At 50.6% G+C, this 21,297-nt stretch overlaps 6 protein-coding genes across 6 annotated transcripts; 4 read left to right on the forward strand and 2 right to left on the reverse strand.

Annotated features, from left to right (window-relative positions):
* Nucleotides 1-90: 90 nt before the first annotated feature.
* Nucleotides 91-1,756, forward strand: LTR64_004030 (uncharacterized protein; the record flags this gene model as incomplete). Its single annotated transcript, XM_064898378.1, has 2 exons — nucleotides 91-548; nucleotides 604-1,756. 2 exons carry the CDS (start codon nucleotides 91-93, stop codon nucleotides 1,754-1,756), a joined length of 1,611 nt encoding a protein of 536 aa, XP_064754335.1.
* A 1,163-nt stretch (nucleotides 1,757-2,919) lies between these two features.
* On the reverse strand, nucleotides 2,920-8,850 carry LTR64_004031 (uncharacterized protein; the record flags this gene model as incomplete). The annotated part of the gene is made up of 1 exon (XM_064898379.1): nucleotides 2,920-8,850. One exon carries the CDS (start codon nucleotides 8,848-8,850, stop codon nucleotides 2,920-2,922), a length of 5,931 nt encoding a protein of 1,976 aa, XP_064754336.1.
* Nucleotides 8,851-10,510: 1,660 nt separating this feature from the next.
* DYS1 (Deoxyhypusine synthase) lies at nucleotides 10,511-11,342 on the forward strand (the record flags this gene model as incomplete). Its single annotated transcript, XM_064898380.1, has 2 exons — nucleotides 10,511-11,230; nucleotides 11,280-11,342. The coding sequence occupies 2 exons, from the start codon at nucleotides 10,511-10,513 to the stop codon at nucleotides 11,340-11,342; spliced, it is 783 nt and encodes a 260-aa protein (XP_064754337.1).
* A 1,423-nt stretch (nucleotides 11,343-12,765) lies between these two features.
* On the forward strand, nucleotides 12,766-17,301 carry LTR64_004033 (uncharacterized protein; the record flags this gene model as incomplete). Its single annotated transcript, XM_064898381.1, has 2 exons — nucleotides 12,766-15,307; nucleotides 15,410-17,301. The coding sequence occupies 2 exons, from the start codon at nucleotides 12,766-12,768 to the stop codon at nucleotides 17,299-17,301; spliced, it is 4,434 nt and encodes a 1,477-aa protein (XP_064754338.1).
* A 300-nt stretch (nucleotides 17,302-17,601) lies between these two features.
* On the reverse strand, nucleotides 17,602-19,236 carry LTR64_004034 (uncharacterized protein; the record flags this gene model as incomplete). The annotated part of the gene is made up of 4 exons (XM_064898382.1): nucleotides 17,602-18,596; nucleotides 18,648-18,749; nucleotides 18,801-18,891; nucleotides 18,943-19,236. The coding sequence occupies 4 exons, from the start codon at nucleotides 19,234-19,236 to the stop codon at nucleotides 17,602-17,604; spliced, it is 1,482 nt and encodes a 493-aa protein (XP_064754339.1).
* Nucleotides 19,237-20,138: 902 nt separating this feature from the next.
* On the forward strand, nucleotides 20,139-21,254 carry LTR64_004035 (uncharacterized protein; the record flags this gene model as incomplete). Its single annotated transcript, XM_064898383.1, has 1 exon — nucleotides 20,139-21,254. One exon carries the CDS (start codon nucleotides 20,139-20,141, stop codon nucleotides 21,252-21,254), a length of 1,116 nt encoding a protein of 371 aa, XP_064754340.1.
* Nucleotides 21,255-21,297: the final 43 nt, after the last annotated feature.

Genomic DNA, 21,297 nt, shown 5'->3' on the forward strand with positions numbered 1-21,297 from the left:
TCCACAAGCAGCGACGCCCATCAGCGCGCCTTCCTCGACTTGCCCAAATTCTCCGAAGGTCGATTCCAGTACGATCGTTTCGCTTCAATCATGACTGACGAACCTGGACCTGAGCGTGCCGATCCTGCGCGACGCACTACATCTTTTGGATCTTTCATCAAGCGGACAAAGTCCAATGATCTCCTAGGCGAACGCAAGCCCTCCACTACTCGACTACGCAAAAAGAGCTTGGATAGTCAGCGTCGTCCATCGGTTTCAGACACTCCTCCTGCATTGCCAACTGTCAGTCCTCAGCCTGTTATAGACTCTTTTGGAGGCGAGAACTACAACCCAATGTCTAGTATGTCACCAATTTCAACTGCCCACGGGGCGTATGGTATCCCTCCCGTTCCACCGTTGCCAGCAGCCCTGCAGAATAGTGCCGCCGATGTTTATGCTAGGGCGGAAAGCATGACCCATCGTTCTCGTTACAGTTATGCCCAGAGTACATCCAGCACAGTCAACAGTCCGAGAAGGGTACGCAGGAGAAAGGACCCTACACCCTACAAGTAAGTTCTCCCCTCTCAGTTGCCTTTCCCGAGCGCATATCTAACAATTCATCAGTATCCTCGTTGTAGGGGCCAAAAACTCTGGCAAGACATCCTTCATCGATTTCCTCAAGGTTTCCTTGGCCCTGCCTCCCAGAAAACAAGCTCCTCGATCCTCCGAAGCTGGCGAGACGACGATAGTCAAGTCATATCACAACTTCACTCATCATTACCAGGAGATTGAAGTGGACAACGAAAGAGTAGGGTTGACCCTTTGGGACTCGCAGGGGTTGGACAAAGGTGTTGTTGACCTGCAGCTACGCGAGCTGACCAGCTTTGTGGAAAATAAGTTCGAAGAAACCTTTGCAGAAGAGATGAAGGTCGTACGTTCGCCCGGCGTGGGTGACACCAAAATTCACTGCGTCTTCATGATCCTCGACCCTTCCCGCCTCGACACAAACATGCAAGCTGCCCAGGAGAGTTCATCCACCACAAGACGCATCGGCAAACCGTCTCGCATCATCGGTGCACTCGATGAGGACTTCGAGCTGCAAGTGCTGAAGAGCTTCCAGGGCAAAACCACGGTGGTGCCGATAATCAGTAAAGCCGACACTGTGACAACTGCTCATATGGCGTATTTGAAGCAAATGGTCTGGCAAAGCCTGAAGCAAGCTGGCCTCGATCCTCTCGAGGCACTCAATGTCGCTGCTGCAGACAGTGACGATCAATTTGACGAGGCGGATGAGGACGATCTCAACGACCATGAGGAAGGTGAAGACGTAAGTCCTCCAGGTTCTCCCAGAAGCGACGACTCGGATAACGTCGACTCTAAGAATGGTGGTACGAAGCACAAGGCCTCTCACAATCGAACCGTGTCCAAAACATCTATCTCGAGCCAGATGTTGGATAGCGGATATGTTCCCATGTCCATTCTTAGCCCGGACCGATACTCACTGGATCCAAAGAATGGCCCGGTTGGTAGGCAGTTCCCTTGGGGGTTTGCCGACCCGTACAGTTCAGAGCATTGCGATTTCGTCAAGCTCAAGGATGCCGTCTTTAGCGAATGGCGTAATGAGGTGCGGGAAGCCAGTCGTGAGATCTTTTACGAAAGATGGAGAACAAATCGTCTCAATAGACAAGCTGCTGCAAAGGTCAGCAACACGACTGCACACAGGAGACCATCTGGCGGCATTCCCATTCAGGTGAAGTCTGGCAAGAATCGTTTCTAACCATGAGCATCACAACGTCTCAGCCCTGGGTTATCAAGGAATTGTTAGGCAGGCAGTGGTGAAAACCCCCTGAGCTGTAAAGGCTGGCCTTTTATCCCTTGCTTCATCACCTGACATGGTTCTTGTGCGGGAGAATTGGTTATTCGACATTCGTTTTCTGTTTCTTAGATCGTATTTTCAGCAAGCGTGCAGGTAAGCTAGCACAATTACGAGTTATGACAGCTATGCCGGCAGTTATATACCCCCAGTCAATTCAGCGAACTCGATTTCTGTATGTTTTAGGTACTCATTGTGTATTTGGTGTTGGACCTGTTATTAGGGAAAAGAATGTGAGCTGTCAAGAGGAATCAGGAAGGACATGAACTACGTATGTGTATGAGACTGCTCTATGGTCCATTGTCTCGGCTTCTTACTTCGTAGACATTAGCTGTGGGACTTTTCAGATCAGATACCCTCGAATTGTTTACCTGTCCTGTTTGTACACGTTGCATGACCGACCCGGGACAGTTCTGAAAACACTGCGAAATGCTCCTAAAGCCATGGAAATTCCCGGGCCGTGAAAATAGACTTTGGCAGAATCCAAAGTCACAATTTTATTTCTTCCTCGTCACGCGACTACTATCACCGTACAACTTGATTTGTGAAGTAAATAATTACCCATTTAATACAGGCAACACAGCAGCGCGATGTTTGCACAGCATGGACTTTGGATACTTGATATGTGTTGTACGTCGCATACTGTACTACATACATAGCTAAGAATAACCCGAAGTATATAAGAGGAAGAAAAGATATCTACCACCACCGCGGCTGCACGGTGGATTTAAGCGCGTAGCACTTCTGCTTCCTCTATTCTATCGTACATGACTTTTCTCCAATGTTCATATGTAAGCAGTCGAGGCACGACTGAGTAATAGTCTTCCGCACCTTTGCTGATCCAATAATGATGCTTTGAGTGGGAGAATCTGTTCGTGCTCGTGCTGCTGCCATAAACCATTGCTCGTTGCGTGCAACGCCTCCCCATCACAAGTCAAGTCGTGATCTATCTTCGTTGTCTCATCGTGACATGGGTTTTTATCGTCGTCATCGTCATCGTCGTCGTCATCGTCATCGTCCAGTATATCAATCGGATCGTCGCAGCTACTAGCGCCTGTCCAGAGACTCTATCTCCGCTCGTCGCCGCCTTGGCTATAATTTCTGAAATGGCCTTGAGGCGGCGCCATTCCTTGTGGTTGGCCAAACCTTGGCTGCTCGCGGTATTGCTGAGGCGGAGGTGGTTGCTGATGCATGCCAGGTTGTGACTGGTGAGCATGCGGTGCAAGATTTTGATGAGGTTGCGGTGGAGGTCCAAGACCTTGCTGGTGATGATGGTGACGGTGATGTTGCATTGACGGTTTCTGACCAAGAGGTAACTGTTGCTGCTGCTGCTGTGACGAGGTAGGACCTATCTGACCCGACAGACTGTGGTGGTGATGGTGAGCGTGCTGGTTGTGAGTTGCTGCTGCAATTGACCGATGCTCGGTGTTATAGCCTGCCAATGGCGGCGTATTGTTGTATGTACGCGACGGAGGTGCACCATAGCCTGAGTTCAACGAACCAAGTTGAGAAGTCCTTGGAGGTGGAGGCGGCACTTGGTGGTTCAAAGACTCTGGTCGGTAGAATTCGCGGCGATCGGGTGCTGTACGAGACGGCTCATGCGATTGAGGAGGAAGTGCTATAGGTCGATGGTGAGCTTCGTGTGTACTTCGTTGTGCATTCTCCTCTCGTTGAGACCTGTGCTCGACAACCTCTCGTGGATCCCGAGACTGATCAAGCCCGTTTTGAGCCTTATGTTCTTGAATTGTGAGCCTCCTGGATCCATAGTCTTGAGACATCTGTCCGCGGTGATGTTGATGCATTGATGACATGGGAGTTCCGCTAGCGGACTGGGGATGACTAACAGCGGGCTGCAGTTGTGGTTGCTGGGCTTGCTGATTCTGTTGAGATTGTGGTTGCAACCCGCGATAATCTTGACCTAGATGAGTTTGACCGAAACCCAGAGAGGAGATTCTCGAATGCTGTTGAGGTGCAGCGGATGCAGGTCTGAACTGTGGCACGGGCGTGGAGGTCTGCCGAGGAGGCGACGATATCTGAGTACGTCCAAGATTACTCAGTCGAGCTGTAGGGTCCATATTCCGAAGGCTGTCGCCAGGGCCATGTCCAAGTGGCTTAGAGCCTGCCAATGGAGTCCGAGGAACCGGTGCATGCAATGGAGATGGATTGCTTGAGCGATCGGCCAAGGATTGTCGAGGATCAAACCTTTCCAGCCAAGCTTCCGCTCGATGTGGGGGTGCAGGGCTGTTAGAATATGCTCCACGAATGTCGTTGATAGTATTATGGCTTGGATGCTGGCCAAGTCCTCCATATAAGCTTGGACGGGTGATCAGATCATCTTGCATGCGAGGGGTGAACGACGCTTGAGCCTGCGACATTGTATGTGGAGGAGGAGTCTGCAGAGGAGGACGCACACTATCAGTGGATGATCGCTTACCCGGCCGTTCTGGCTCATCGTTACTAAGAAGGTCAAAGACATTAGAGCGTTTGGCAGGTAATGGCTTGGGTGGTTCTTGCTTTACTGGCGAACGTTGCTGCTGCTGCTGTGGTGGTGGCTGCTGATAGTGCTGTTGCGCGGAGGTGAATGCTAGAAAAGCTTCTGGCCTTGGCGCCACACTGACTTGCATAGGTTGAGCCCGAGGTGACTGCGAGATACCTATACCGTACAGCCTGTTCCTCTCCTGTTGCATTGCCATCGAGTCCACAGCATGTGGTTCAGAAAGAGTCGTAGGCATTCCAACAAGACTCGTATTGCGGCTGTGTGCTTGTCTAATTGGTCCATCTGGTTCAAGACCCCTATAGCGTGGAAGCTGCGATCCTGACTGAGCATGCAGAAGGTGATCTCGAGGCTGACTCGCCATGTCTCGTGTCTGGGACACTGCGACATCCGCTGCTCTGAGGTCAACTAATTGTGGAGGATGATGGTGAGGTATGTAATCGCTGACGTTATGGTGTTGTCGTTGCTGACTATGTGAGTGCAATGCTTCATCAGTGAACTGACCCCGTTGAGGCCCTGACATGATCTTCTGTGCGAGCAATGGCCGCTCACGAGCCACATCCTCAACTTTCGCCTGTAGGGGCAACACGAGCGGGCTATGCTGCAGTATCTCCCCATGTGGAGATGCCTTGGTGACGATGTTACCAGTAGGATCACGTTGTAAAGTGTTCGCAGGAAAATCTTCCACAAGTGATGACACTTTTGTCGTACCCATAGACCGGTCAACGTCGAGGAGTGCTTCAGTGTTGCCTGTCGTGGGTCTTCCTAGCGGAGCGATCGGAGGTACTGGGTCGTATTTGCGTTTGGCAGGTGCAACAGGCGACGGGGCCTTGCCCAAAGATTCTCCCCGGGCGACCTTTTCTTCGGCAATCTGAGCGAGTCGATCTAGTTCTGCATCACCCTTTCTTGAATAGTGGTTTTTGATCATGGCTTGGCTCTTTGTTTTCATGAAATCTGCTATCTTAGCATAGTCGCGACCATAGTACGCAACCAATTGTCTGAACTTCTGTTGTTCAGGAACAGACCAGTAGCTGGTCACGGTTTGTGGTGGAGGTGATCGTGGCCGCACAGGTGCTGCAGCAAGTGGCAGCATAGTTGGAGTCAATTGTTGAGGTTCGGTAACAGGCAAGACGGACTCAGGTTTGGAGGGTTCTGCTCGCAATATAGCACGTGCACGACCTTTGGCAGGTGAGCCATCCAGATTGTTCTGAGCCGCGAGAGCCGCCTGGTTGTCAGCCAGGATTTGAGCTTTTGTACGTCTGATCTTGGTCGCTGTTCCTGCTTTCCTTCCCTTCGGCTTCGGTGCTGAAGCTTCACCCGCATCTTTGGGTGCCATGGCAAGACGCTTAGCGGCTGGCATTGCTGCAGGGTCTACATCAGGAATATCACCAAAAGTTGGAGCAGCTGCTCTTCTTGGTCGGCCACTGTCTGTGACTGGTGCAGGCGTGGTCTCGGGATCTTCGTTTAGGGCCAGATCTGAGAGCAAGGCAGTAGATCTGGGCTTCGTTGCAGCACGTCCTCTTCTCCTCTTCGGTTGCGAACGTCTCCATATCTCCTTGTAGTTGGCCTCGTTTTTCGTGAGGTAGTAGTGAACAATGCACTCCTGGTACGTCCTGCCAGGTATCTGGTCGGCAATGAGACCCCACTTTTTCGGTGTTTGACAGAAAGCAGTGATGAATCTGCTCTGTTCCTCGTCCGTGAAATCATCCTCAGGAGGTATGTACTGCATCAGTTCTACTGCAAGCTCGGTAGGCACAAGACGATTGGTATCATTGAAGCGCCAAGACGAATCTCGTTCTGTAGGCTTTAGCATGTCCGGCACAAAAGCTTCCGTCTCGTAGTTGGGCTTTGCGTTTGAAGCGGCTTCCCTTTCACGTCGTTCTTCCTCTTCTCTTGCTGATTGCTGCGACATTAAGATGGCCTTTTCAATGTCAAACTCTGTCGCATTTCGTGCTGCTCTACCAGTAAGACGTTCAACTGAGGGCGGGATCGATGCTGAAGATTGAGCGCCAGGAGACCCTGGATCTGGCGTTGCCTCAATGTCCCTTCTCATCCGTTCATACTTATCAATCTCGTATTTCCACTCTGGGAATTTCTGGCGATAGAAGTCAGATAGTTCAATAAGGTCGTCCTTTTCCTCCCACGCTTCTTGTTCGAACTGTGTTCGCAATAGTGTGGTGACTTTTTCCTCTTCTACTTCATCTTCGATCGGTTCGTCAAAGACTTCAACGGCGTCAGAAGCTTTTTGCAGGTAAGGAAGTTCCTCAATCGGCGGAGTCGGTATGGGATTGACGGGTGGCTCTCTCAGAGGACGACCACGAGGCTTGGGATGCATGAGAGGAGGCGTTTGTGTCTCTTCAGACGTTTCGTGCGGCGAAGGAAGACCTTCTGCTGGTGCATCGCTCATCTGGACATCCTTCACGTCTTTTGTCGTTTGAACATCGTCCGGAACGAGACCTTCTGCGATCATTCCAAGGAGTTGGATCCTAATTAGCAGACCAACGACTTTCGAGTCCTCCAACAAGGGTAACGGCATTTTAGCCTTGAGTAACTCCATTTCCCGTGCATGTCTCTTCTCGGAATCTTCGTAAGAGGTCTCATCAAGCTCGCTTTCCGGCTCATCTTCTGCAGATTCCTCTTCAGAAGCTGGCCCGGACATCTCTGTGTCAAGAAGGGTAGTCGTGTCTCGCCCAGATTCAGGAACAGGGCTTTGCCTCTTCTCCGTGTTGATCGTACTACTTCTCACAGGTCTTTCTGTAGGTGGTAATTGCCTAGTGGTTGCTTTAGGCGATTGATCGGGTGATAGTTGTACGGCCGAAGGGGGCGGACGCTCATTCATATGTGGCCTGTTCATATGGCTCATGATCGAGGGTTTTTGAGGTCGATACTCTATTTGTGGCCGTCTCCAAGATGCAGAGGAGGGACTGTTTTGAGAGCTTGCAGGACCAATAGGTAGAGAGCCCCGAGGGCCAGACGGTGGCAGGATCGACGCACTGCGAGGTCCTGTGGGCGCATTAGGTATGCTGCGTACGTCTTGATTGAACTTCGATTGAACGGGAGGCAAAGAGCCATGCTGTGCAATAGGTGAAGTCTTCGGCTTGTACAAGGGTCCGGAGCCAAGTCGAGGACCTGAAGGCACATTTGACGGCAGAGGACGGTCAGCGTGTACAGATACCGAAGACACACGCTCAACAGACGAATCTGCCGCTGGGCCTTTTGGAGGGTCATTGAAGCTATCCTTGGCTGTGTCGTTATATTGTGGACGTACACGATTAGTGTTCTCCGGCTTGGGTCTTACCTCACTCTGTTGGACAGGCAGCTGAGGCACTTGAGCCGTACTGGCAGAGGGCGCAGTGCGTGCAGCTTTAGGTCCACTCGGTGGTTGAAACGGCAGCGTCGTGGAAGCAGGCTCTGTTTTGAACGGCTTGGGTGGTTGTGAGGGCTTCTCAGCTACTGGCGCAGAAGGTGTTGTAGTTGGGGCTGATGGTGGAGGCGGACCATAATCCAATCCGAGAGAAGAGCTCTGAGGCACAGCTTGAGTGGGTGCAGGCTGAGGAAATGACAGCTCGCGTCGGTTATTGTCGTTTCGTGAAGTGAAATAATCCGCCTCGGTCTCCCGCCTTGCGTCTCTTCCCTGTAGTATTGACGATGTCAAGGGTTTCCTGATCAAGTCGTAGTCAAGTTTTCGATCTTGGCTGATAGAGGACGTTGCCCCGGGTGATACGGCACGATTGCCAACACTGTTGCGACCAGGTGAATGATCTCGTTGCCAGATATCATGATCCCTAGACCGGGCATCTCTCTCTGTTGGTCTGTCGTAATCTCGACGTTCAAAACGACCACTCCTGTCAACATCTGGACCAACATTTCTTGGTCGTTCAAAATCTCGATCCCGCCAGCCATCACGCGATCGACTTCTGCTAGGAAAGAGATCTCGTTCGCGATCGCCAATGAAAGAGCTCCGGCCACGACTACGATCCAATCCACCACGACTACGTCCTCGGTCTGTACTACCACGTATACTGCCACCAAAGTAGGTAGGCGTTGGGTCCTGAGCCCTGCTGAAAGGAGGATTAATGATATCTTTAGAGTCGCGACGCGGCCGAGCTGGTGAAGCGGACCTTTCGCGGCCTACATATGACCTGTCCCTGTTGAAAGCAGGTGGTCTATCGTCGCGACGAGACCAGTCCGAGCGGTCATCATCTCGACGGAAGGCACCTTGTTGAGCTCTGGGCTCGCGATCGCGTTCTCTGTCACGGTCCCAGGAATTAGCGGCTCTTGGTGCAAATGATCCGCCACGACCACGTGGAGCGGAAGTGAATCCTCCTCGAAAAGAATCAGCTCGTGGACCCCGAGGTGGCAGACGGTCTGAAGACGGTTGAGGAGGCTCGTTAGAAGGCCTATAGGAGGATGAGACGGCGAGGGGAGTATAAGTGCTGGAGCTTCGTCTATCGAACTGTCGGGGCGGAGATCTGTCACGAGGCGGAGGGTAGCGTTGAGACATGCGAGTGACAAGGCTGTGACTAGCAACGAATATAGACTAGCGCATGCATCGGTGTCGGCAAGGTTGAAAGTTAGTGTTGTGGGTGAAACTGCCAATCAGCTTCTAGCCTGCAGCTCTGAAGTTCCAGGAAGAGCCGATGGAGCCAATGTGCGGCGGCTTGACAAAAGGAATAGGCAGCCCTGTTGCTCAAGAGGTTCTCGCCTCATGAATCCGACACGTAAATCTGGAGGTTGTGATTCCTGCCGAGCCTCAGATCAGATACGCATAAACACTGTGTTTGGGGTCAAAGCTTCCTTAATTTGATGACTGATCCTATGGTCGTTGATGAAGTTGGTAAGTAGCTTGTACTTAGAGATGCAACTACTGCTGTTCTTGTAGTAATTGAGGATATATTCGATGCGATGAAGGAGGAGTGTTCGCGTGTCGGAAATTGGTATCGTGCAACGTAGAACTGCACAGCGAAGTGGTGAAAGTCAAGTTAGTACTTTGGATATAGCGGCTCGAACAAACGTAGTGTTCACGATGATGTTCCGACTACAATCGACGATGTTGCTGAGTTGGAAAGAGTGTCGACAGCAGTGGTCAATGTGACGGAATCAGATTTTGGGAGGACGAGGATGGAAAAGCAACACAAGGAACCAAGAGAACTGAGAATCGGATCCACCTGGCAGCTGGCGTCTTTTCTGGGTGGAGCTTGCAAACAAGTGCGAAGTGCGAGGCAGAAGCAGACAGTGGTGGAGCGTGCCTGAGGTGTCTGAAGTCATGAGTAGTGGACAACAGGGCCTTTTTAGCTTCAGCCATTCAAGCTCGGTCTGGCCAGATTTACGAGTCATCGACCAATCAATGCACAGCATGCACCTTCTCCCGAAGCGCATCGGTTTGATCCATTGGCTTAAATCTCCTACTAGCAGATGACGCACGATTAGCCCACCGTACTGTTCAGGTTGCGACAAATGCATCGAGTCATGGAAGGAGTCCTGTAGATTAGATAGAATTATGACAGGATGATGGAGACACCATGGATGACCTGATCTCTTCTATACAAAATTCTCTGAGTACATCGGTAGGCAAGCATGCACTCATTGATTGAGATTGCGACGTGTTGGACCACACAAAGGCTCGTGGTAGAAGTCTTAGGGCTAACCGTAATGCCGTATAGTGTGTGGAGAACAAACCTGCCAAGCTTTTCTGTTCAAGATTTCTGCCTCTGTAACAGACTCTATCGTGCACGAGAGAGCCAGCAGTACTGATCTTGCGATCTGAATCACACCATAACCGTTTTTACTGCACAGACTTTACGACCAAGTTCTTCTTATCTAATAGGGGCACGATGTCGAGTTCAAATCCTCCTTCTAAAGCCACCGAGGCTGTACTAGTACCGTCCGAGCCAGTTGCAGGGGATGCCCGTGAGGTGAAGGGCATTGACTGGGCTGCCTTACCTACTGAATCCCGATCTATCATTTCCGATTTTGTGCTAAATCTGTCAAACCAAGGCTTCCAGTCAAGCTCGATTGGGGACGCAATACGTATAATTAACGATATGGTTTGTTGATGAAATTGATGTCCAGCGTCGAGGCAGCTCTGACTGCTCCAGTAGAGGCGGTGGAAGGATCCTGAGACGGGTCATGGCACGACCATTTTCCTCGGATATACATCCAACATGATTTCGTCAGGCCTTCGCGATACCTTTCGATATCTGGTCCAGAACAAGCATGTCTCTGCCATCGTAACCACGGCAGGCGGCATCGAAGAAGACTTGATCAAATGCTTGGCACCAACATACCATGGCTCTTTCTCAACCTCCGGCGCCGTTCTGCGGTCCAAGGGTCTGAATCGCATTGGCAACTTGGTCGTGCCCAATAACAACTATTGTGCTTTCGAAGATTGGGTGGTTCCCATACTCGACGAAATGCTGGAGGAACAAGAGACGAATTTCAAGAAGACGGGTGAGAGGTACATGTGGACACCATCCAGGGTAATTCACCGGCTTGGCAAAGCGATCGACGACGAGTCATCGGTGTATTACTGGGCATACAAGAATGACATACCTGTCTTCTGTCCTGCCTTGACCGACGGAAGCCTGGGCGACATGTTGTATTTCCACTCCTTCAAGGCGTCACCTCTGCAGCTCAACATCGACATTGTACAAGACATACGAAGGATCAACACTATGGCGGTGCGAGCCAAACGGGCCGGCATGATCATACTAGGTGGAGGGGTGGTCAAGCACCATATTGCCAACGCTTGCTTGATGCGGAATGGTGCGGAAAGCGCAGTGTTTGTCAATACGGCGCAAGAATTCGATGGCAGCGATGCAGGGGCTCGACCTGACGAAGCAGTCAGTTGGGGCAAGATCAAAGCAGATGGCGAGAGTGTCAAGGTGAGAATACCAAGTTGGGACGGTTTTGACCTACTGACATTGGAGCTAGGTTTATGTCGAGGCCACAGTCGCATTTCCTCTTATTGTCGCGGCAACATTTGCAACGGGCTGAATCTAGCTCTGTAAAAGAAGCTTTTGTGGTACAGTAGTTGCACGAGGCACGGTGGCAGGTGGAGGCGCTGCTTTAGGTTCTGACTCCTTGAACGGTGGACAGGTACTCACCAATCAAACAACTTGTAGTGTTCGAGCTAGTCGACGGAAATGCATCTCTACTGATGGTTACTCGAGCTGATTTGGTTCATATAGGGAACGGCCATTAAAAGGAATGATCTTTGACTTGTGTTAAGATCAAAGGCAGAGAGGAAAGCATAATTGTGACCAACAAGAGTAAAGAGAGTCGATAATGGAGAGCATGAATTAACCGTCGAGTTTCTGGGACAGTGGGTCTCGCAGTAGCGGCCTCAAGCCCTATCACTAGTTCGAGATGAAGATCTCCATCGTTTATGGGAAGACAAATACCAAGTATCAGCAGCAGGAGCGCAGGAGAACAGGCATCGTGATGAATGTGCAAGAACAGCAAGGTTGATACTATTGAGTGAATTGTGATACCAGACTTGTAGGGCTTTTGGTAGCACTAATTCGCCGTGCGTGATCCAGGACAGATCGCAAGGCAGCCTCACTTTCCCGGCTCTGTGGGTCTTCGTTCCCGCAGGCTCGAAACTCTTTTGGTTCACGTATCCTGCAGCTCTTTTCGTGGCAGAAGGGCGCTGTGAAACCATTGTCTGGAGTCGTGTCAACAAGCCCATGATCTTCCAATAGTCGTGCTGTAATGTGACTGTCCTCTGCATGTGCTGGACTTGATGCACTTCAACTCTAGGAGGATGGGTAGAAAGACAAACGCGAGTCGGATACCCACAAGCCTGACTCATTGTGGAGCAAAGTCTGGCTCATGGAGTTCCGCGGTCTCGCCGTGGTGGACTCAGGCGCGCTTTCACCTCCACAATCGAGCAAAAGAGCCCAAGTGCAGCCTGCAGCGGACTTCCTGCAGCAGTGCAAGCGCAGGCACATGGACCATCTTCAAGTTCTTGCTGCCTTTCCCAACTTGAACTTTTTGCATTATACCGCTTTCTGGACGAGTTGTTGCCTTCAATTTGTGAATCATTGCACGACCATTGTATATCTCACTTCACCATCAGTTCAGAGGTCAAAGTGACGGACGATTGCGATGTAGCTCTATAGCTTGATGACTGTTCCTGTATACATCAGCGATAGAGCGACCAAGAGGCTACGCTCGCTGATGCAGCACATTCGGTAATTTCACTAAGAGCATTGTGAAAATAGACCTTCGAAAGCGAAATAACTGTCACTAAGAGCAGGCCATGGCGTCCACTCATCAATCACCCGTTCTGGTAGAACATCAGCCTACCTCTCCATCAGCTCTCCCTCACCGACCTCATCACTTCTCAAGTCCCGAGCACGCTCTTTCCATACTATCCCCAGTAACTACCAACCAACGAGCCGGTTCCGAATCGAGCATGTCGAACAATCAGGAACCACAGGTCGCACCACAGACTCAGGAAGTAGTTGGCCAGCCCGAGCAGGATAGTCATGTGCAAACAACGGATAGTATTTCTGCGAGACCTGAAGACGATAACGAACGTGGGAGCCATCACGACGGAGACGACTCCTCCAATTCCGAGTCAAATTCAGATTCAAGCACCTCGACGGAAACACCTGGCACCATATCTACCCCAAGGTCCTCTGCGCACGAAAGCGGTCAACCTGTACCTGATTCGGAATCGTCCCGACTAGAAAATTCAAATCCAGAACAACCATCAAGTCAAGTTGGCCTCGCACCCGACTCCCAAGCCACAATCTCTGATCCGGACGCAGAATCCTCGGTCGAGCCTGCTTCCATACCACCAGTGCTGACCAACACCGACGTACCGATCATAGATCACACTCCCTCATGGGTGTTGTATGAAGAGGATACCTCGGCTCCCGACGAAGAAGAATTGAAAGAGATAGAGGCCGACGGGCACGAGCTCAATGCATCCGATCCAAACGCAATCGAGAAAGACGTCTTCTCGGACTTGGACGACCGAGATTACCGGCCAAGCAAAAAGATAAGGTTATCATGGGTGATCAAGGGCGTGAGAGGCACGAAGGAACGCCCCAATCGGGCTCGCATCATGCAATCGCCCTCGGTCTGCATTGACGGCAAATATTGGAGCATCAAGTTTTTTCCTCGAGGTAATAAGAGCAGGACTTCCTTGTCAGCCTACCTCCGCTGTTCTCCTCAAGAGCCACCCGCCGCAGCAGACGACCTTGTTGGTTCCTTCAAGGCCTGGGAAGCTGCACCTGATGACGACCTTTCCAAGACCGAGCCCGTGTGTGATCTCAAGCTGGAATTGGCTGAAGTGAAAGAGGAGCATGCTACAACCACTGAGCATGAGCCAGAAAGCGTACCGCAAGGCCGACAGCGTCGAGATAGCCATGACGATGATGATGAGAGCGTTTCCGGCGCCGAGGACGACCAACCCGAAACTGCTTCAACCACAACACCTGTGCAAGATTATCGAATCTCTGCACAGCTAGGCCTGGTCATGTATAATCCAACAGAACCACGTACGTCTTACACATCCTCTGCTTCCCATCAATTCTATCCTCATCAAGACGACTGGGGCTGGGATACAGCTGTCAACCATTGGAGCGAGATCCACCGAAGACGTCGTGGTCAACGCCAAGCCTTACTACGAGACGACACTATCGCCGTCGATGCCTACGTTCGAATCTATGACGACCCTACTAAAGCTCTTTTCTGGCACTCTTCAGCTGGTGAAAGCCAGTGGGATGCGAAGGGTTTGGCTGGCATCTTTCCTGTCGGAACTCGTCTTCTGTACCACAGCCCAGCAACGGCTGGCATCATTGCTTGGACGCTTCTTGCCCCTTTTCGATCGCTTGTTCAGAACTTTGATGCTGGCATTTGGCGCATCGACAGTTCAGCCCGACCACGTCCGCTCATGGCACATCTCCAGTTGATGCTCTTTCAGATGCGGAACATGAAAAAGGAGGAATTATATGTGCGCCTCGACAATATAATTCACGAAATCACAAAATGTGGAGAGTCTTTTGACAATGTCAATATGTTCTGGGAGGCTTTTCGCCGTTCGATAGAGATTGAAGCAGAAGGCGACCACAAAGTTGTCCAGGGTCTGATTGACGTCTTTGGTAGTCAAGACCAGTTGCGAGCTATACCTCTGTTGCCGGTTCACAATGTTGCAGATCTCCAAGCTAGTGCCAACGAAGCTTTCGAGAGAGCACACTTCAAGGGACCACTGCCGAATTTCTTACCTCTGACACTTCAACGACAAAGCTTCGATGCCACCAAGCGAGAGTGGCTGCTTCACAACGATCGTGTACGAATTAATGAAGTGCTCGACCTCAGCAAGTTTGCTGACGTGGACGACGCAAAATATACCTTGTATGGCTTTACCGTACACGATGGCGATCGAACTTCCGGCAAATTCTTCAGTGTGCTGCGGCCACATGGACCTGGAGGTAAATGGCTTGTCTTCTCCGACGGCAATGGTAACAAGGTCTTCTCTTACACTAAGAAACGTCTAGCAGAGTACGAGGGCCTGGAAGGTGCTGAGCTTAAGAAGGCCACAATTAACCATCAGACGGCACATACAGCACTATATATACGCACAAGTTGCTTGTCAGACTATCTCCTGTCAGAACTCGAAACATATCGCCTACCCTACTGGTTGAAATTCCATCTAGATGAAGCATATAACAACAACGCAGACATGTTCGAGAAGCCAGACGAACCAGAGCATGGAGACTCCATTCCGATCGAGCTTTTCTGGGACAAATCAGTTGGTGGTCAACAAGGCAAGCTTGATCTATACAGATTAAAGAGCCACGAAAAGGCAAAACAAAAGCAGTATTGGCAGCGCTTCTTGGCTCATAAACAGGCTACTATTGCCGACATCAAAGCGAAGATAGCTGAGATGCTACAAGTCGACGAGAAAGCCTTCAAGCTCTGGGCTATGAACCACCATCGTTTAGGTGGTATGTCCAAAGGCTATATGTACGTGCTTCCTGCCGATTCAGCAGTGCGTTCGTGTCTCAATACTAGCCTGCATTTGAGCTTGTGGTTCACAATGTTACCAGGAAAGTATGAAGTGGCAGAAGACGAGCTCGCTGAGCGGTTCATGAAACTAGGAGAAATCAATATCCAAGCGCCCCCTGAACCAGAGCCAACGCCGGAAGAACCAGTAATAACACCTGAAATTGCTGAGCCACAAGAAAGCGAATCGCACAACCCCAATGTAGAGCCTGCTGGATCATCGTCTGCAAGCGAAACCGCCGCTGCTGCGGATGCCGAACAAGCATCTGTACGGGAGGCAGTCGATGCGTACTTGGAAACAACTGCTGCTTCTGAGGTGGTGTCCGCATCAACAACCAACCAACCTGATCACGAACAACCAGGTACGGATGGTACAAGAGAAACACAGGCAACATCGAACGAAGAACCAGCAACGCAAAGTCTTCAGACTCACGACAACGAACAAGCCGATGAATTAGCGCCCCTGGAGAACGCGACGACGGGTCGAGCCAGTGTTGAAAATGATACTGCATCGTCACAAACAGAGAACAATGTTGCTGTTATCGTACCAGTATCTCAGAGTATAGTAGAGACTCTCCCCGCAGAATCTCATCCCACACTTGTTCAGACGGTTAGAGACCACAGTCCTTCAACACCAGATGCTCCTGTAACACCGTCAGAGCCGGCGTCGATCGAAGCTGCCCAAGAAAATGCTATGAGAGAAATGCTTGCTGTAGCAGAAGCAAACGAGTCAATTCCACCTGTTGTCCATGGTCACCTGATTGATGCCTCTGCGCACACGTCTACTGTTGCCGATTCTGCAAATAACGAGACAATTTTAGGTCACGGCCTGCCTCCATTGCCCGCTGGTATACCGATACCCATTGGCAATGATCAAATCGTTCTCATACAGCCCGCGCAGGGCGATATATCGGCCGAAGATGCTGCATTAATCTCACAAATGATAGCAGCTGATCTCGAGGCTGCAGAACGATCTGAGCAGCCATCGAATGACAGCAACGCAATCGAAGAGGCGGAGTCTGATGGCGAAGACGAAGCTGTTGACTCACGACCAGCCACGCCTACGCAGCGCATACCTGATGTCTATGGATTTTTGCACATTTTTGATGCTGAGCAACAAAAGTTCACAGCTCACAGTACGTTTACGGTCCCTCGAGACACAAATATCAGCACAATGGTTCGCAAACAGATGAACTACGATGACGAGAAAAGCTTCCATCTTTGGAAGCGCGAGGGCACATACAGAACGGTTGGTGTCTCCCTTGAGTCTACCTTCCAAGATGCGTCACTACTAGACTGTTGCGAGGTCATCGTTGGCGACCATCTAGGCGAAACAAAAATGGAAGCTTTGAAAGCTGAAGCGAAATTCGTGGATCCTGGGCAGCTAGTGCGATACCTAGCTATGGTCCAGCGCCGCCATCCCGTCGCAGCGTTAACAACTCAAGAATCAGTCGAAATCGCAGAGTTCGGAGGCGACTACTACAAAGGCCCGCTAGTACAAGGTCAACGCCACGGTACAGCTTGTTCCCTCATCACACAGGCCGGCGATACCTACGAAGGACCACTCGTAGCAGGTCAAAAATCAGGGCAGAAGGGTAAAATGACCTACCAAAACGGCGACACGTACAACGGCGGCTGGCTCGATGACATGAAGCACGGCGAAGGTGAGTTTCTCGAGCAGCGCACTGGCAACCGCTACGTCGGAGGCTACGAGAACGACAAGCGCTGGGGAAAAGGCGTCACCTACTGGCAGCAAGCAGATCAGCAGGCGGCACTATGTCAGATCTGCTACTTTGAAGAAGTCGACGCGTTATTCTACAAGTGTGGCCATGTCGTTGCGTGCTACGCATGTGCGAAGCAGTGTGCTGGTGATTCGAATGGGTGTCCGGTGTGCAGGAAGCCTATTGAGGCGGTGGTGAAAATGTATCGGTCGTGAGATTCGGGCGCGCTGAGGCTAGACAGATACCAATTTGTGCATAAATGGGGTTCGGAGCTGGGCGACTGATATGGGGGTGGTTCATCTGGATATATGTGTTTCCGCTCGTTATTTTGCGGGTTGTACACTTTCAGTCTGCGTGCAAGCGCTTAGCGAGGCGTCCCAGCATTTTTGCTCGGTACTAAGTCATTTAGATCGGAATCGCGATGCGAAAATACAAAGATGACGAATTATATGAGATGTTGTATAAATCTCTGTTCTATTTGAGATAAGTTCTGGTGAGATGCGTTCGTATCAATCTTAGATCCTATCGTCTTTTTCTGACACAACATCGTCATCCACATCGTTGGCATATTTCATAGCTTCAAGATCCCGTCTCCTTATTAGATACCAAGTCGCCGAGATCACAAGTATAGCACCAACCAGCATCCCAATCGACACCGAGAAACTCACTCTGTACATTGGTCCAAACTTACTCTGATAAACCTCTGGACCAACAATACCCGTGAGTTGCGCAGCTGCGTTCGTGATTCCAATTGCTAGACCAGCGGTAGTCGTTCCATGCGCGGCTCTGATACGTTCTGGCCAGATGATGGGGTATATGCAGATCGAACATGCTGTTGCGAAAGTTACGAAGACGTAGCGGATGATGGGTGGGCGGACACAGATCAGGACAACATAGCAGATACAGGCGAAGACTTCGAGACACAGTGCTGCGATCCATGGTGTGATTTTACGGCGGTGGATGAGCCAGCCGATGAGGATGAGGCAGGTGCAGCCGAAGGCGTAGGTTGGCATGGTCATGAGTTGAGCTCCGGCTGAGCCTGTTAGGCCGAGCTCGAAGATGACTGTTGGTAGGACGGTGCTCACGCCCCAGCCACCGATGCTGTGGAAGATCCAGACGAGGGTGAATGTTGGGAAGGTGGGGTCGCGGAAGAGGGCTTTGGCTTGTTGCCAGTTCCAGGTCCCAGCGAGAGATTTGGGCTGTGTCTTGGGTAGGTTGTTGATGATGATGTCTTTCTCGTCTTGAGTCAAGAACTTGGCTGTCTCGGGGTAGTCAGGGAGGAAGAAAAGTGTGTAGATACCACAGAGAATAGCTGGAATACCTTCCAGAATGAACACCCAGCGCCAGCCTGCGAGACCACCGACATCGTTCATGAAGGATATAGCGAAAGCGAGAAGTCCACTGATTGTGCCTGAAAATTGGCCGCATGCATAGAAGAAAGCTATGCGAAGGGCGATTGAGTCTGTTGGGAACCAGAAGGAAATATGATAGAGTACGCCTGGATAGAAACCTGGTCCACGTCAGTCGAGGCATTGTGTTGGCTCGTGTAATATTGACTTACCAGCTTCAGCCAGACCTAGGAAGAAGCGGCATACCAGAACACCAGCATAGTTGTGAGTCGCGCCCTGACACATTGAGATGATACCCCACGTCACCATGATACCTAGTACAATATCAGCTCATGTTCATGTGCTAGACTTTGGGCTTATCTTACGTGACATCCATTTCGAGGGTGAGAAGCGTTTTAGCATCAGGGTCGAAACAGGCTCGAAAAACATGTAAGGATAGTAGAATATACTGAGCACCTAATATACACATATTAGCCAACAGGTCAGCAGTAGCACCAGTAGACGTACCCAGGCCCATTGTGCACTCGTTAAGTTGCCCAGCTGTTTCTTTATCCCATCACCTTCCTCAATATTGATGATAGCAGTATTGGTAATGTTACTGACGTGTATTCGCATAATCAGGTAGACAAAAGAATACCAAAGAATGATCTTCTTATCGACTTTCTTCTGTGCTTTCTTGAGAAGACTGGGTTCATCTGTGTCTGTCGTTGAAGCCGAGTCTGTATCTGAGGTGATACCTCTGACAGGCACCTTGACCTCGCCAATGGCAGCCTCACTACGATTATCTTCTGGTGAGCCCATGATGTCGAGAAGTTGCTTCGTAGTGGTGATCTGATTATGTAGCGAGAAGGGAATGAGCTACTGATTGTGAGTATACTACCTGTATTTAAGCTTGCTCTAGAGTTCTTCTGTTTTTCTTAGCAGACCTCGATCAATTCGAGCCATGGGACGAGATACCACGCTGTGAACTGAGTCTGGTGAAGTTTTAGCGCTCGGAAAGGAGATGGAAGCATAGCGACGAAGCGCCTTCCTTCAGTGTTTGCAAGCCATGGACAGAGATTTCGCTCCTTGACGTGCTCATATCTCCTAATGGTACAATATCTGTGCAGCAGGCTCACACCGCCATGTGCCGACTTCCAGATTTACATTAGCAAGCACGATCGATAACGGGAGTCCTTCGGGCGAGGCCAAAACACATGTCAGAGCCAGGTTTCTACGTATGCAGGAAGGTGACTATCCAGCGGCAGCATACTTCGTGAATATCACGTCCAAGAGGTCGTGCACGCGGCTATCGCCTTGTGCTACTCGTGCTGTAGTCAGGCAGAAGGATCTGGTTGCATCAAATGTTGTGATCATCGCGTAGATCCTGTCACGGAACAGTCGCCGAAGCGTATTGGATGCTGTCCAGCTGGAGGAATCAAGTGGTTGTGCAGTGGGTTGGCAACAAGGAAACGCGTAAAGATCGAAGGCACTGTGGTCGGCTTGTCGGCGGAACATCGCATTGTGGTCGGGGAGTCAGCACAGCACCCCCCTGTTTTCTTGACTCGTGTCGATGCAAGCCGTCTCCTCACCAGTTGTTGGTAGGATGTGAAGCTTACAAAGGTTCGTATATGTGGTGAGGGGTGTGTGTATATCAAGATGGCACAGCTCAAGCAGTGCTGGAAATCCTTTCGCTCCCCACATTGTCCTGCAATACGTCCAAGATGGCAGCCGCAGCAGTTCTGAGTCAACCAGCGCCCCTATCTTCGGTACATCACCTGCCCAAATATCAGCAGGCCAAAGAATCTCGCTATGAGCTAGACTGGGCTGACCTCGTTACTCTTGATCTGTCCAAATTCGAACAGCCAGGAGGTAAGCAAGAACTTGCTAAGCAGCTCAAGGATGCAGTGCACAATATCGGTTTCTTCTACATCACCAACTTTGGTCTGAGCCAAGAAGAAGTTGACTATCAGTTCGCCATCGGTAGAGAAGTCTTCGCTCTTCCCATGGAAGAGAAGCTGAAATACCGTGCTGATCTTGAAAATGGTAATTACAATGGCTACCGACCACTTGGTGCAGCTGAGCTCTACCCTGGTCTTCGTGACAATGTCGAGATGTACAACCTCTTCAAATTTCTACCCGAGCTCGAACGCACGCAGCCATCAGTCATTACTGAGAATAGGGCTGAGATAGAACGTTTCCAGCGGCACATTGCCGAAAATGTGGTACAGAAACTCCTTGTACTTGTGTCGATCATTCTTGAATTGCCTGATGAGGGAGCTCTCAGCGAGGGCCATCGATACAGCGACATCTCAGATTGTCATCTGCGATACATGATATACAGGGCGCGCTCGCCGGAAGAGAATGCCAAGTTTAACAACATTTACTCCAAGGGTCACACTGACTTTGGGAGTCTGACCTTACTCTTCCGACAACCCATTGCTGCTTTGCAAGTACTGACCCCAGCTGGTGATTGGAGATACGTCAAGCCTCACCCAGGGTCAATCACAGTAAACATTGCAGACGTTCTGCAGTTCTGGACAAACGGATACCTCAAGTCGTCGATTCATCGGGTTGTGGCTCCACCTCCTGATCAGGCACATATTGATCGGCTGGGATTGCTATACTTTCTACGGCCCGGTCATGATTTGACGTTGAAGACGCTTGACAGTCCTTTGTTGAGGAGACTTGGGCTAGATGTTCACGAAGATGATGCGAAGAAAGACGGCATCAAGGCTGGGGACTGGGTGAGGGCGAGAGTGAAGGGCAACTTTGACAAACCGGAGAATGAGAAGGAAAAAGAAGTTATAGGAGGGATAAAGGCCAAGTATTGGGACTAGTATTTCTTGGTTGTTCAGTCAGATATTGACAGATACTCCTTCG

The sequence above is a fragment of the Lithohypha guttulata genome (assembly GCF_036872675.1).
Source record: "Lithohypha guttulata strain CCFEE 5908 chromosome Unknown scaffold_3, whole genome shotgun sequence".
NCBI lineage: Eukaryota > Fungi > Ascomycota > Eurotiomycetes > Chaetothyriales > Trichomeriaceae > Lithohypha > Lithohypha guttulata.